This window comes from Puma concolor, chromosome B1 (assembly GCF_028749965.1).
Source record: "Puma concolor isolate L17-30 chromosome B1, mPumCon1.1.hap2, whole genome shotgun sequence".
Classification (NCBI taxonomy): domain Eukaryota; kingdom Metazoa; phylum Chordata; class Mammalia; order Carnivora; family Felidae; genus Puma; species Puma concolor.
Genome location: NC_141670.1, coordinates 132601523 through 132617546, shown reverse-complemented (window position 1 = coordinate 132617546; position 16024 = coordinate 132601523). Strand labels below are relative to the sequence as shown.

The window sequence follows — 16024 nt, the reverse complement described above, 5'->3', positions numbered from 1 at the left end:
ACGCTCTATCTCTGACTGTTCCTCTAATATGGGGTACTTTTGCAGCAGCACTTTCTCTGGAACATCTTCAACTTATTCATGACAACTTCTTCCATTTATTCAGTCAGCTTGGATCAGTTCCACTGGCTATCTATTGAGTCTCCTGAACAGTAGCAGTGTTACCATCCCCAAAGTCAGCTATTTGTTGTATAAATAAAATATTTTTTATTCAAATTTTACTTCCAGCCATTTTCACTTCATCTCTTTGCTGCATTTCCATATTTTGTGGCCAATTTCTTTTTTTCAACTATGCATTTTGCAAAATATCACATGGGTCTATCACTGGGAGAAGCAATACACCTAGAGCCTTTGCCGTCTGTATGAGCTGAATAGCAGATGTACAATGACCAGTCAGTGAAAAACTTTGAAAGAAGTGATGTAACTTGATCATGGATTATAATGGATCTCTGTTGTTTATGTAACATTTTGTGGGCTGAAGGGCTAGGAGCAAAGTTTGTAATGTATGTAATCATAGTATATGTACTATGGTAACAGAAATTCCAACTGTGCTGTGAGGAGCTGGTATTATTCAACTAACTGTGGTGTCGGAAATTTCTTGCATCCTGGAATTATACAAGGTGAGAACACCTTTTATTTAAGAGAATACTTCTTATCACTACTACTCACTCCTTGTACCCCATATTTTTAAAAACAACTATTTGAAATAAATGTGTAACAGTTGGTCTGTGGTCTTTCCTCTCTGCCTGAGTAATAGCTGAGAATTTGACCTTGGGCTAAATCATGGAATGTATCCTGATTCAAAGATAAATGAGAGTCTTAACGAAGTTGCTTCATATCAAACCAATCACCTGTGGTTTGCTGTCAATTGTTTGTTAGTATCTGAAATTAATAATTAACATTTTATTTATTTATTTATTTATTTATTTATTTATTTATTTTTTTATTTTTTTAAATTTTTTTTTCAACGTTTTTATTTATTTATGGGACAGACAGAGACAGAGCATGAACGGGGGAGGAGCAGAGACAGAGGGAGACACAGAATCGGAAACAGGCTCCAGGCTCTGAGCCATCAGCCCAGAGCCCGACGCGGGGCTCGAACTCACGGACCGCGAGATCATGACCTGGCTGAAGTCAGACGCTTAACCGACTGCGCCACCCAGGCGCCCCATAATTAACATTTTATTGATGAGTAATCTGTCATTGAAAACCTATAGCTACAAAATAGGTACCAAGTGGCTAAGTGACTAGTAAATTGAAGAGAGACCAGTGCTGATGGCTTGCATGAGCTGAGGTGGCCAAAACTATCCCATCTTATCTCTCATGACTTCCCAAAGGCACAGAGTGGAGAAGGTTGAAAGTAATGCCTAGGAGTTGCAAGAACTAAAATATACTGCTATTGTACATGTTATGTTGACTCTGTCAACTTGATGCATCTGGAGCATATTGTGATTTGAGAGCTTGATATTAATCCATGCTCCTGACCATTGCTGCTTGCTGAACAAAGTGGCATTGGGAGAGTTGTGAAGATAATTATTTTGCCTTTACAGTTATAATACTTGGCATTACATAAAGAAAATGAATGTTTTTTGCTTTTTGATTTGACTCTATACTTATAATGTCTGACCCATTTGATTGAGATAATTGTTATTTATTAAACTGAAGTATATTGATTGAATGTTTGTATACAAATATATCACAAATGAAGAAAAATCATAAAATTACACTGATTCTTATGGAAGTTCCTCACTTAGTTAAAAGGTAGTTGCCAAAAATATATTATAAAGGAATAAGATTACTTTCATCTGTAGGCTTAAGAAAACAGTGTGCTAAACATCTTCAGCCACACTGAAATTACAAAACTTTCTCCAGCCACTTCCAGTATTTCACTCTAGCTACTGATGAGTTTTGTAATGAAGAATGAAAAGATGAAAAGAAAATATGTCGGCAAAGTAAGTATTCTGTTGGACAGCTTGTTTGATAATAATAACCATGGCTCCTATATAAAAGTGTGCTTTACAAAAATCCTCAATGAAATGTTAACAAATCAAATCTAACAATATGTAATAAGAATTATACTCCACAACCAAGTGGAATTCACACCAGGTACACAAGGTTGGTTCAATACTCAAAAATTAATTAGAGTAATCCATCACATTAACAGGGTAAAAAAGACAAGTCACATGATTATATCAATAGATGCAGAAAAAGCATTTGACAAAATGCAACATCTATGTATGATTAAAAACTTTTGGTAAACTAGAAATACAAGGAACTTCCTCAACTTGATAAATATTTCCAAAAAAACCTACAGTTAACATCATATTTCATAGCAAGAAACTAGAGCTTTCCTACTAAGATCAGGAAAAGGACAAGCATCATACTGGAAGTCCTAGCCAGTGCAACAAGACACAAAAAAGAAATAAGAGGTATACAGATTGGGAAAGAAGAAATAAAAATGTCTTCATTCACAGATGACATGATTGTCTATGTAGGAAATCCTAAAGAATCAACAACGACAAAAAAACCAAAAAACAAACAAAAAACAACAACAAAGAAGCAATTATTGTAAGACTGCAAGATAGAAGGTTAATAAACAAAAGTCAATCACTTTCCTATATACCATCAATGAACAAGTGAAACTGAAATTTAAAAACACGATCTTAGCACCAAAAAATACTGAAATATTTAGGTAGACATTTAATAGAATATATATATATATATATATATATATATATATATATATATATATGATCTGGATGAGGAAAACTACAAAGCTCTGATGAACAAAATCAGAGGACTAAATAAAAAGAGGTATATTCCATGTTCATGGATGGGAATACTCAATACTATCAAGATGTCAGTTCTTCTTAACTTACTCTATAGTCCAATGCAATCTTAGTTCTTCCAAATTTGATGTATATTTCAGTGCAATCTTTTTTTTTAAATTTTTAAATGTTTATTTATTTTTGAGAGAGACCGAGACAGAATGCGAGTGGGTTGAGGCAGAGAGAGAGGGAGAATCCGAAGCAGGACCCAAGGCTCTGAGCTAGAGCTCGAACTCACGGACTGTGAGATAATGACCTGAGCTGAAGCTGGATGCTCAACCAACTGAGCCACCCAGGTGCTCCTTTTTCAGTGTAATCTTAATAAAAATCTCACCAAGTTATTTTATAGATATCAACAGATTCTAAAGTTTACGTGGAGAGCAAAAACTATAGATATCAACAGATTCTAAAGGCCCAGAATAGTCAAGATAATATTGAAGTCAAATAATAAAATCATAGGTCTGACACTATTTGCCTTCAACCTACAGTAATCAAGACAGTGTGATAATAGTAAGAGAGTAGACAAATAAATCATTGGACTAGAATAGAGAGCCTATAAATAAAACCACATAAATACAGGCAACTGATTTTTGACAAAGGAACAAAAGCACTACAATAAAGCAAAGACAGTCTTTTCAACAAATGGTGCTAGAACAACGGGACATCCACATGCACAAGAAGGACGAGGAGAAAGAGGAGAAGAAGGAGAAGAAGGAGAAGAAGGAGAAGAAGAAGAAGAAGAAGAAGAAGAAGAAGAAGAAGAAGAAGAAGAAGAAGGAGGAGGAGGAGGAGGAGGAGAAGGAGGAGGAGAAGAAGGAGAAAGAGGAGAAGGAGGAGGAGGAGAAGAAGAAGAAGAAGAAGAAGAAGAAGAAGAAGAAGAAGAAGAAGAAGAAGAAGGAGGAGGAGGAGGAGGAGGAGGAGGAAGAGAAGGAGAAGGAGGAGAAGAAGGAGGAGAAGGAGGAGAAGGAGGAGAAGAAGGAGAAGGAGAAGAAGAAGAAGAAGAAGAAGAAGAAGAAGAAGAAGAAGGAGGAGGAGGAGGAGGAAAAGGAGAAGGAAGGAAAAGAAAGGAGAAGAAGGGGTAAGGAGAAGAAGGAGAAGAGGAACAAAAGAAGTAGGAGGAGGAGAGGAGGGGAAGGGAAAGGAGGGGAAGAAGAAAGAGGAGGAGAAGGAAGAGGAGGCAGGGGAAAGGGAGGACAAGAGTCTAGACACCACCTTTACACTCTTCACAAAAAGTTAATGCAATAAAGATCATAGACCTAATTGTAAAACAAAACTATAAAACTCCTAGAATAACATAGGAGAAAACCTACATGACCTTGGGTATGCCAATGACTTGGAGATATAACACCAAAAGCACAACCCATGAAATAAAGAATAAATAAGCTGAACTTCCTTAAAATTAAAAATTTCACCTCCATGAAAGAGTCAAGAGAAAAGCTATGGACCGAGAGAAAATATTTGCAGAAGATATGTCTGAAAAGGAACTATTATCCAAAATATATAGAGAACTCTTAAAACTCAGTAAGAAAATAAACAATCAGATTAAAAACCAGACCAAAGAACGTAACAGATACCCCACCAGAGAAGATATATAGATAACAAATAAGCTTATGAAAAGATGCTCCACATCAGTTGCCATCTGGGAAATGTAAATTAAAACTATCAGACACCACTGCATGCCTCTTAGAATGGTCAGAATCCAGAAGACTGAAACACCAAATGCTGGCAAGGATGTGGAGCAACAAGAATTGTCATTTACTGTTGGTGGGATGCAAAATGGTCCAGCCACTTTGGAAGACAATTTGTTACGTCCTTATAAAACTAAGCATGTACTTATCATATGGTCCATCAGTAGCGATCCTTCCTATTTACCCATAGGAATTGAAAACTTACATCCACTCAAGCCCACACATGGATGTTTAACTGGAATTTTTATTCATAACTGCCCAAACTTGGAAGGAACCAAGATGTCCCTCAGTAGGTGAACAGATGAACTGTGATACATCCAGACAATGGGATTAATATTTAATGCTAAAACGAAATGAGCTATAAAGCCATGAAAAGACAAGGAAGAACTTTAAATGCATATTACTAAGTGAAAGAAGCCAATCTTAACAGTCTCTATACCAGCTATATGACATTCTGGATATGGTAAAATTGTGGAGACAGTAAAAAGATCACTGGTTACCAGGGGTTGATAGAGGAAGATGAATAAATGATGTACAAACAATTTTTAAGACACCAAAAATATCTAGATGATACTATAATGATGGATATACTTCATTATGCATTTGTCCAAACCCAGAGAATGTATAGCGCAAGGAGGGAATCTTAAACTATGGATTTGGTTGGGGTGATCATAATGTGTCAGTGTAGTTCATTAATTTTAATAAATGTACCATTCTGGTGAGAGATTTTGACCATGCGAGAGGCTATGCATGTGTGGGGGCAAAGGGTACATGAGAAACTTCTGCTAGTTGCCTCTCAATCTTGCTGTGAATCTAAACCACTACAAAAAAAAAAGTCTCTTTTTTTAAAGTGTACTTTATCACTCATGTGTTTTGTTTTATTATGACATTCTCACAAAAACTCTGCAAGGTAGTTGCATTTATCTAAATCACATTGTTACAAATGAAGAAAGTAAAGCTCATAGATGGTAGTTAAGTTTTATAGTCTTCTGAAGGCAATAAATGATATAGCTTGGACTAGATTTGAGGTTTGTCTGACATCAAGTCTATGTTCTCTCTACTTTTCCAGGACTCAGCAAACTGCGGTCTATGGGCCCAATCGACTCACCACCTGTTCCAGTAGTAAGATTTTACTGGAATACAGCTAATTATTGTCTATGGCTGCTTTCATTACCACAACAGCAGAGTTGATTAATTCACACAGAAATCTTATGGCCTAAAATAGTTACTGTATAGCACTTTACAGGAAAAGTTTCCCAACCCCTGACCTACATACTGTGTCTTCTTAGGGTCAGTTTTCATCCTAAAACCTCTGTTTGAGTTCAAATTTTAATTATCCTTCAGGACACAACCAATACACAATTTATAGAATGCACTATGTATTAAATATCACGATAAATACTGAAGATGGTTTAAAAATACATGTGACATAAAAAAATTATAATTTTATATTATAGTGTCAGAGTAAATAACAGAATTAATCTCTAAGAAATAAAATCATTCTATTTGCCCAAACTCATAATTGACAATGAAAACAAAGTTTTCCAGATGATGAAACGTGTTTATTACCTAGCAAAGAGCAATGTATTAAATTAATACTCAGTAGTTTCTGGACTCACTACAAACTAATGGCGTAAATACCAGCATTGTAAAAAATATTTAAAGTTACAAAATTATAAACTAAAATCAAAAAGTATTTCTAAGTATACACTTTTACAATTTAGAAAACTGAGGACAAGTATAAAGATATCGATTATCTGCACATCACTGATTCAGCATTCCAAATTTCATCTAAAAAGATCTAATTCACACTTTACAAAACCACTTGAAATTAAGTCATCACTTTTTCCTCTTGTAACACTCTTTAGTTCAATTATTTTCTGAAAATATGTCTTAAGATAGAAAAAGAAGAATTTAACTGAAGATTTGCAGTAAACTCAAGCCAATATAGAGTCTATGGACAATGAGAAAAAATAACATGAGAAGCATTTTTAAAAATCATTCCAAGTGTAACTCTTCTTCAGTGCATCCATGTTGGAGAGACAGTGTATCTGTCCTTCACCCACAGACACAGGCATAGCGCCCTTCGCCGCCCAATACGTTCATCCTCCACCTTATGCATACCCTGTGCTACTGCTGCTACAGCTGCCACCAGAGAATGTGGAAGAGCTTGGAGGAGCAGAAGAGAAAGAGGGAGAGGCAGAATGGGCCGAAAGTGAGCGTGTTCCTGTGGGCATGTGTCCATGTGGATGAGTGTTTGTCTATGTATGTGTCTATTCCTTCCCCAACGAAGCCGAAGGGATTTACAAAATAACACTCAACCAAGCACCGTTCAAGATAAGAAGAGCGTCAGGATCTGCATGAATACTACTGAGTGGCAATCTGGAACAAGTAGAAATAAGCACCCATCTCATTATTTAGTATGTGTGCCATTTGACAAATGAATTATATAAATGTCTCTGAGATATTAGTAGCAGGCGTCAAGCACTTTTGGGGGTAATTAATCTTCAATTTACCAAGTAGTCACAAGGATGAACTGTACCAAAGATTTTTCTGTCCTTTCCTTTTTAGGGCCACAGTAGGTCTCTTTTTACATATCCCAGGGCCATATCAAAAGGTCTTATTTTAAAATGTGAATACACTAAAATTTGCCAATATTATTCATGATGATAAAAAATCAAAGGTCTATGAATGATTTCGATTCTTAAAAATGTTAATTATTTTTTGAGACTGACTTTTAAAAACTTTTCCTGAAATATAGTCACTTATACACAGAAGCATTCACACCAAAAAATGAAATCAGCTGAGAAAACAAATTATCTTCACTTTTTTACTATTGGCTCTAAATATACGCATTTATTTACTCACACAGTCCCCTGACTCAGTTTATCCTTTTGACAAGTGATGATGCAAAAATGAATCAAGCAAGAAATACCAGCCTTTAGAGCATCAATCATCATAACCCATCAGTCATAAATAAATATCAAAATGATATTTGGGGTTTACCTACCTACATAGAGAACACCCTCTTTTGTCTTTCCTGCGGCTTCTGCCACACCCTGTTTGGTTTTTTCAGCAGCAGCCACGACTCCCTCCTTGGCCTTTGAAAGTCCTTTCATGAATACATCCATGGCTAATGAATTCCTTTACTCTACACTGGAGAACACAAAATATAATTTCAATGAGAACTTGTGAGTAGAATATAATAAAATTAGAACCACCCAAGGTAAAAACCACAGAAAGATCAGTATAACTCCCAAAAGTGTGTGACACTTTTAACCATACTCTTATTTCAACCACTGGGTAGGGAAGGGGGAGCCTTTTTTTAGCTTTTGCATTAAAAATTTAGCATTCCTCATCCATCTTGGCTAGTAAAAGTCTAGCTGCCCAAACATGGATTAAGATGAATCATCTAGTTGTTCTTAATGTATCTTCGAAGTGTAGTTGCATGAAAAGATGGACCCCTCTTTGAGCTTCCCAGAGTCCAAAGAGCGACAAGACAACTTAGAAGTATGGTTCAGGGGCACCTGGGTGGCTCAATCTGTTAAGCCTGTGACTTCCCCTGAAGCCATGATCTCACAGTTTGTGGGTTTCTGAGTTCGAGCCCCAGGCGGGCTTAGAGCTCTGTGCTGACAGCTCACAGCCTGCTTCGGATTCTGTGTCTCCCTCTCTCTCTGTCCCTTCCCCACTCACGCTCAAAAATAAACATTAAAAAAAAAATCTTAAAAAATAAAAATAAGTATGGTTAAAAGATCACAGGAAAAGAAAATGAAAAGAAGCTAGAGGCATGGGGTCGGAGTCAGTCTTAAAATGAATTCCAGAAGAGGGCTAACTGGTTGATCCCGGAGAAGGGAGGGAAGAGAACTACTCACTCTGGGTGTGGCCCAACCTCAGGCCCACAACGAGCCCACCCGCACCCGTTCTAATCTACCGGACCATCCACGCTCGCCCCCAGCTATCTGCCAGGAGCAGGCGCCTGTGCACACTCGGGAACAGTCTCCTGACTTGCGCCTGCCACCCGAGGGGGCGTTCTCCGCGCGCCTGAATTCACCACCCACCAGGCACCCGCACCTGTTAACCCCTTACCACCTGTTGACCTGCCTTCCCTGCACTTCCATTTAATCATTTGCCAAACGCAGCTTGCTTGCTTGACCGAGAACGCTGAGAGGGCGGACTGGGGGATTTAAGGTAACAGAGAAATAAAAGTTGGCACCTCGCGCTCCATCGAGCATCCTCGCGTTTCCCCAGGGGAAAAGCGCACCCCGGAGCAGCAGACTAACCTCTCGGTCTTTGGGGATGAGAAGAGCCGAGTCGGAAGCGAGAGGTCAACTTACTTTCGTCCAGCTCGCTGGAGAGATAGGGACCCACCTCGGAGAGACTTGACCCAGCGGGTCCTCATTGCAGCAACTCCTCCCCCATCCCAGAAGCGCACGACTCCTCTCCCCCGGGTTTCCCCCAGCATTTCCAAAGCTGCCTGTTCGGATCCATTGGTCCTTACCTGAGTGCCTCTGATCCTCAGAAGTACAATTCCTCCCCACCCGCCCCTAACACAAAATTGTTCAAAACAATTCCCCGATGTTATTTAAATGGGAAGGGGGAGGATAAGAAGCGCACAGGAAGGGAGGAGGCGGCACCAGGACCCGGGTGGTCCCCAGAGGAGGCTGCCGTCAGCGCCGCCGGGTGATGAGAGGCTGGGGGCGTGGGAGGCGAACCCACGAACCTGTCGTCGAATTGCCACTCCCCGTCCCCCGCACAATTGGATCCGAGAGAAAGAGGCAGAGGGTCGGAAGGGAAGGCGGGGAGAGAGCGCCCAGGATGCCAAGGGCCGGCTCGGTCCTCGGGTCCGCCCTGCAGCTAGCACACACCTCGCCCCTCGTCTCGGCGCTGGGTCTCTCACCCCTCCGCTCGGGTCCCCTCTGGTCGTCGCGGTCTGCCTCCTCTTCCTCTCTCTCCTCCTCCTTCTCCTCCGCTCGCCGCCCCCGCAGCTGATTTGTCAGCGCCTCTCCCCGCCCTTCTCCCGGCGCTCGCCGCTTTCCCAGCCGCGTGCACTTCACTCCTCTCCTCGGATGGGGATGGGGGCGGGGGGAAGGCCGCACCTCCGGCTCCAGACGCCAGCCTGGGCCCGGGGGTGGGGGGGTGGGGAGGTGGGGTAGTCTGCGCTTCCGCTCTAGTTCAGGATCAAGGGGACTCTCGTGGCGATCGGGAGCTGTTAGGCTGATGTTTCTCCCTCTTTCCCACCCCCCCTCCTTCGCTGTCTCCGCCTTCCCCTCTGGTTCCTCCCTGGACCCCCTTGTGGGAGCCAGCCTGGGGGAGCGGAGGCCTGGGAGCTTGACCACCAAAGATAGAGCCGTCCTCTTGGGAGGCTACCGAAGGAGGCAGGCGGCTCAGGAAGCCCTCCCAAGAAGAGCACGTTTCCCTGGGATCGCTGTGATTTTTATTAACGGCCGTAGGACACAATCTTTAAGATGCTTTTGTTCAAACATCCTTCAGATCTTCCCTTGCTCTTAACGTCAGGTGAGCTCGAAAGGGTCCGGCGGATGGAGAGGAGATTAGTAAGGAAGAGTTACAGGTTGAGGCAGGAGGAGGCTCTCGGAGTCCTCTTCCCACCCCACTGTCACCATTTTCCTGTCCACCAATCAGCGGCTGCCAGACGCCGATTTTTTTTTTTTTCCCCCATCCGTGGAATACGGAATCAATATTCCCCAGACGTCGATATCAAGCGGTCATAAGGTTTTTCGTCTCTAAATGGAATTTACTTTCCACACTCAAGTGCCTGATGGAGGAGACAAATCTAGCGGGGTTTATTCTCCCGAACCATCACATTCAATTTCTTGGTCCCTCCCACACACGGCTCACCTTTCTGATTTGATGCACGTTGCCCTCGGAGCTGACACCCCACCTACCGCATCCCGCACGCAGACACGCATACATACGCGCGGACTTGACAATTTTTGCATTGGTTAACACATTTTCACCTCTTTCAGAGCTGGAGGGAAAACAGCTGTTCCTGGATCACACCAGAATGGAGAAGCAATCTCCTCCCTCTAACAGAATGCATTTGCTGTTTTTGCCTGAATTGAGAGGATGATTTTAGCACTGAAAGGGGGAAAAACAAGTCTTAGCTGTATGTTTTTTGTTGTTGTTGTTTTGTTTTGTTTTATCTGAAATTTGAGTAAAATACAGTTAAATCTACAGAACAACCCCTTGAAACCAAGAGAAACAGGAAGCAAATTTAACTAGCTTAAACAAGTCCTTGCATTATTGGTGTGCCTTTTTTTATTATTTTTTAATAATTTTTAAACGTTTATTTATTTTTGACATACGGAGAGACACAGAGCATAAGCAGGGGAGGGGCAGAGAGATGGGGGGAGACAAAGAATCTGAAGCAGGCTCCAGGCTGTCAGCACAGAGCCCCACGCGAGGCTCAAACCATGAGAGCATGACCTGAGCGGAAATCAGACGCTTAACCCACTAAGCCACCAAGGCGCCCCTGGTCTGCCTTTTTTAAAAGCAGCCTTTCCAAACGCTATTTTGCTCCCTTGGGATCAGAAAAAGGTTAAACTTAAGAGCTGGTTTGCAGTCTGGCTTTGAGACTGTAAACAAGTTATGTCCTCTGTTCACAGTTTTCTCTTGTAAATGAGATTAATGCAGATGACCTCTCTCTTTTCAACTTTTTATTATGGAAAATGTTTAAACAAAAACAAAAACAGAAAGAATAAATGACTCCATGTGAATATCACCCAACTGCCACCATTTTTCAACGCATGGCTAATCATGTTTCATCTATATTGCTCAACCACTTTCCATTTTTCATCACCACCCCTCATGTTTTACTAAATCCCAAGAATTACATATATCCTTTTATCTGTAAATATTTCATCCCGTATGCATAAAATATAAGAACTATTTTTAAATAACCACCATAACACTTAGATGGGCTTTTTAAAAATTCAATTATAATTTACATACAGGGAAATCATCAGATCTTCGGTGTTCCTAATAATTAGTTTTGAAAAACATGCATTAGTGTAATCCACAGTTTTGCAGACAGAACATTTTCATCACCCCAGAAAATTCCCTTTTGCTCTTTTTAGTTGTACATATTTTAGAATTGCACAAAAATTGCATCATACAGTATGAAATTTTTCCCCTTCTTTGTCTCAACATATTCGTGAAGTTTATTCATGTTGTTGCATGTGTCAGTAGTTTGTTTCCTTTTATTGCTTTTTTTTTATTATTATTACTGCAATAATGTTTTCCACTGTGAACTAACACTGCAAGTTACCTTGGTAGACTATTATGACAATTATTTAATATATGATATGATATATTTATAGTTTAAAAGGGACCTCCTGGGAACCTAGTGCTTTAGGTCAAGGGGGTATATTCTTGGGTCTCATGGCAGACCAATGAGAGAATTATTTGGGAGTGGTTGTTAAATTTTTGTGCTTCTTATAGCATAGCATGATACCAAAACACCTTTATATGATACTTTATGCTTCACAAAAGACTAATGTACTGTATCATTTAATCACAACAAGTGGTAAATTAAGTTTTATTATGTACCTTTTATAGTCAGAAAATCTGAAGCTCAAAGTATTTTGGTAAAGGCTGAAAGTGGCAAACCTGAGATAATCTAGCAAGAACTGTTCCAAAAGGTGCAATAGTCTCCTCCATTGACAGTTACTCTCTATAACCCTGCAGATTGGATGTGGTATGGGGTGGGAGGAAAAAGGTGGGACCCAATAGCCTTTGAATTTGGATTTGACCATAGAAATCAAGAAGAACTTAAGTTATTAAAAAACAGAGTATTCATATTTGAAATTTTGCCTTTCTACATTGGTAATTCTTTGTAGGGGAAGATGACGGAAGGAAGGAAGGAAGGAAGGAAGGAAGGAAGGAAGGAAGGAAGGAGAAAGAAATAACAAAAGAAAGAAAGAAAGAAGAAAAGAGAGAGAGGACAGAAGGAAGAAAGAAAGAACGAAAGAAAGAGAAAAGAAAGAAAGAATTGTAAACCAATTTTTTGTCATTTAGAATTATAGTATAATTCTATATTCTACTCCTCTTTTCTTCCTTCAAAGTGCCTTGAACATAGTAAGCATTCAATAAACTTTTAATTACTGGTGATATCAATAGTGACATTGCTTATGTTCTATTTATAGTCTCTTAGCTTTGTATTCTTAAGGAAATGGAATTACTCACGGACAAAAAAGGAAACTGGAAGTTAATGAGATATTATTTTTCTTTTCATCATTGATTGACAGCATACTCTTAAGTAATTTTTTAACTGTACAAGTATAACTTTAAATTTTAAACTCGAAAAAAAATTTAACTCATTGAATGGCTTGTACTTCATAAAGAATATGGAAGAATAACCTATTGGGAGACATTACTGATGTGCACATTTTCTTAACAACTACTACATATATGTTTGCTTTTCTCTTTGATAAATGAAATCTATATGTTTTGCTACTCTTTAATAGGATTATTTTATCTGAGTTTAATACAGTAATTTAACTAGAGATTAACATTATATGAGATGCATGGTTAACCTAGACTCTCTTTGTCTTCCCCTTACAACAACTAATTTTCTAGGTGTACCATGTGGTAAGCTTGTGCTGCAAAATGGAACGACATGATAAATAAGGAAGATTCTTAGGACCAAGTACTAAAGAGCTGATAAGAGCTGATTTAATGTGTTTAAGTGAGGAAAATACAATCTTTACTATCTTTGGACACAAGGGGCAATGTAATGTTGATTCTTGGGTCACTTGTATCTTACTCTCTATCAGTACCTTTTTCTCATCTTCTGCAGATGTGTGAAAAGTATCTTGGTAGGCTTCTCTTGTAATTTCACAGTGAAATTAATCATTAATTTCATAGTGAGCACAGGAGGGAAAGCCTAATGGATACAGTTGGGATGACATTGCATAGGATTTTTAAAAGGGGTTGAGCTTGAGACAGGACAATAGAGTTACTCCAAAAGATATGAAGAACAATGAAGAGGGAGCATAGTGTCCGAAGAAGATTCTCTAATTTGACCCTATCAACAACTTCTACAATACTGTTTCTACAATACTGTAGGCAGCAAAAAATAATGGACATTTATTCTAGCATGATGTAATTTATCACATCTACTAATATTGTAATATATCCTCAAAAATGTAGAATAAATATAAATTGTGACCATGAGAAAGTGCCCTGTGAAATAGGTAAAATTAAACTGCATATCATTTTGAATACCCCTGCGGTTTTTGTGGTGCTAAGTATATAAAGACATGCGCAATTGTAAGATACAGACTTTGAAGCCAGATAGGAAAGATATTTAAATATTTTAGGATTTAAAAAGTTCAAATGTTTTAGTATTAGAAGAAAAAAACATATTAATCAGCTCAAGAAATGCACTAAACCCTAGTGAGCCTGGTAGATTTCTGAGAATAGGGGTACTAGGTACAGGTTAAACACAGAGACTTACCAAGTTTCTACCACTGAGTAGCAGTGACTGAGAGCAAATATCCAATCTCTCTAACCTCTAATTTTCTCATCTATGAAATGAGGATATCTCAGTTGTGTGATTGTTGTAAGGAATAAATAATATGGTTCTTAGCAAAGAACCAAGCACAGTGGAATCTCTCAGTATAAGTAGTTGTTATTATTACCTAGTCCCCCTATTTTAAGGTGCCTTTGGAAGCACTTTTTCACTACAGCAGTTTCAACATTATTCTAAGCCTTCCCCAACCTCCCGTCCCACCCACAACATACCTGAGATATCTGATACGTATCAATCACTTTGGTTTACTATGGGAAGTAAAACATTTTCAGCCAGGTAGAGAGGTTGTGGGATGTTAGAGAGAGGGTATCTCTTTCTCTCCTTAGTGTATGGATTACAATAGCAACATCATTCATAGAATTTGCTTCAGCAGCCTGAAGAAATAATAGTGATAGCAATAGAATTAACATTTACTATCTTTTATCGGCAGTTTTGCGTTCTTGAAACCTGGTTTCTTTAAAAGGGTGGTGGCAGAACTCTATGAATTATGTTGATTTGCCATGGAAGAAAAATAAAAACACAACAAATGGTTTCCAAATTTGCCAGACTCATTGAGACAGCAGCTCTGAAAAACTTCAGAATGAATATCCAATTCAGAGATAAACTCAGCCTCTAATGTTCCAGGTGAGTGAAAAATGGACAGACTGATAACACAGTGACAGATCTGCTTCTACTTTTCAGGAGCATTTGAGTTTAGCAGGGGAGAAAATAAATGGATGAAAAAAATATTTTAGGAGAAATTATAATGTCTTGTGTAGTGTTTCGAATTGAAGTTATAATGCTTTGTAAACAGAAATCACAGCAAATTAATAAAATGAGCATGTTTTTCTTCTAATATCAAAATTATACAGGCATCTAATATATTTCCCTCTGTAGATAATTTGATATTAGATAATAGTAAGTGGCATGTAAGAATTTTTCTTAGGGTCCCTGGGTGGCTCAGTCGGTTAAGCGTCCAACTCTTGATTTCAACTCAGGTCACGAGCTCAAGGTTTGTGAGTTCAAGCCCAGCTCCATGCTGACAGCAGGGCAGTGCTCACTCTCTCTGTCTCAAAATAAATAAACTTATTTTTTTTTTCAACTGTATATAAAAAGCATGTCATTAATATTTTGGAAGCTTGCTATCCCACCCAAAATTAAAAATTTACATTATTAAGAAATTAAGAAAAGGAAATTATTCAGAGAAGAAATTATTATTTAATGGCTACTTGATAAACAGTTTAGCATTAAAACATAATGACACCAATAAATACATATTTGTAACACCACTTGACTAAGAAAATTATATTGTATCATGTATGTAATCAATCATTCTTTTAAAATTAATTTCCATTTTTAATTTTTATAAATATCACTTGAATTCAATTTCTCTTCTATTATCTTCACAAGAAGGGGACAAGAGCTTGTCTATATATTCAGCCTAATAATTGTTCATATATATTTATGTACTATGAATGAGTTCCTCTTAAATCAACTTCTCTGGTAAGCAATGATTGTTCCTTAAGTCTCATGGATTCTCTGCTGAGCCCATTTTGACTTAAATTCCCCTTCGTGAGCAATGGGTATTGTATGTAAGCAATGAACCATGGGAATCTACTCCAAAAATCAAGAGCACACTTTACACACTGTATTTTAGCCAATTTGACAATAAATTATATTAAAAAAATAAATCAAGAGATTCCCCTTAATTTTTCTCACAAAAATATTAGATTCAAAGCTCTTTTTGTTTTTGTTTGTAGATCAGGATAGGAAGAAATTCTGAGTAATCAGATTATCACAATGAAGGATTTTTTTGGTAGCAGTGGATATTAAACATTTGAGGATGGTTAAAAAATAAATTATGTTTCTATTTTACATTATCAAAATTTACAGTGCAGAAATAAATCTGCTTCAATATGTAAATCTTTAATTCCTACAGGAAATCTAACTAGAGATTTCACAGGTATGTCTTCAAGTTCATA

General features: G+C 38.4%; 1 protein-coding gene across 4 annotated transcripts in view; it reads right to left on the bottom strand.

Annotated features, from left to right (window-relative positions):
- SNCA (synuclein alpha) overlaps positions 1-9567 on the bottom strand; it is a 159064-nt gene extending 149497 nt beyond the window's left edge. The window contains exons 1-2 of one of the 4 annotated variants that reach the window (XM_025922000.2): positions 9411-9567; positions 7524-7669 (exon numbers count right to left, since the gene is read on the bottom strand). In XM_025922000.2, the coding sequence (XP_025777785.1) occupies positions 7524-7644 (121 nt within the window). In that variant the 5' untranslated portion in view covers positions 7645-7669; positions 9411-9567. The other 3 variants (XM_025921998.2, XM_025921999.2, XM_086704585.1) reach the window with 3 other exon arrangements.
- Positions 9568-16024: the final 6457 nt, after the last annotated feature.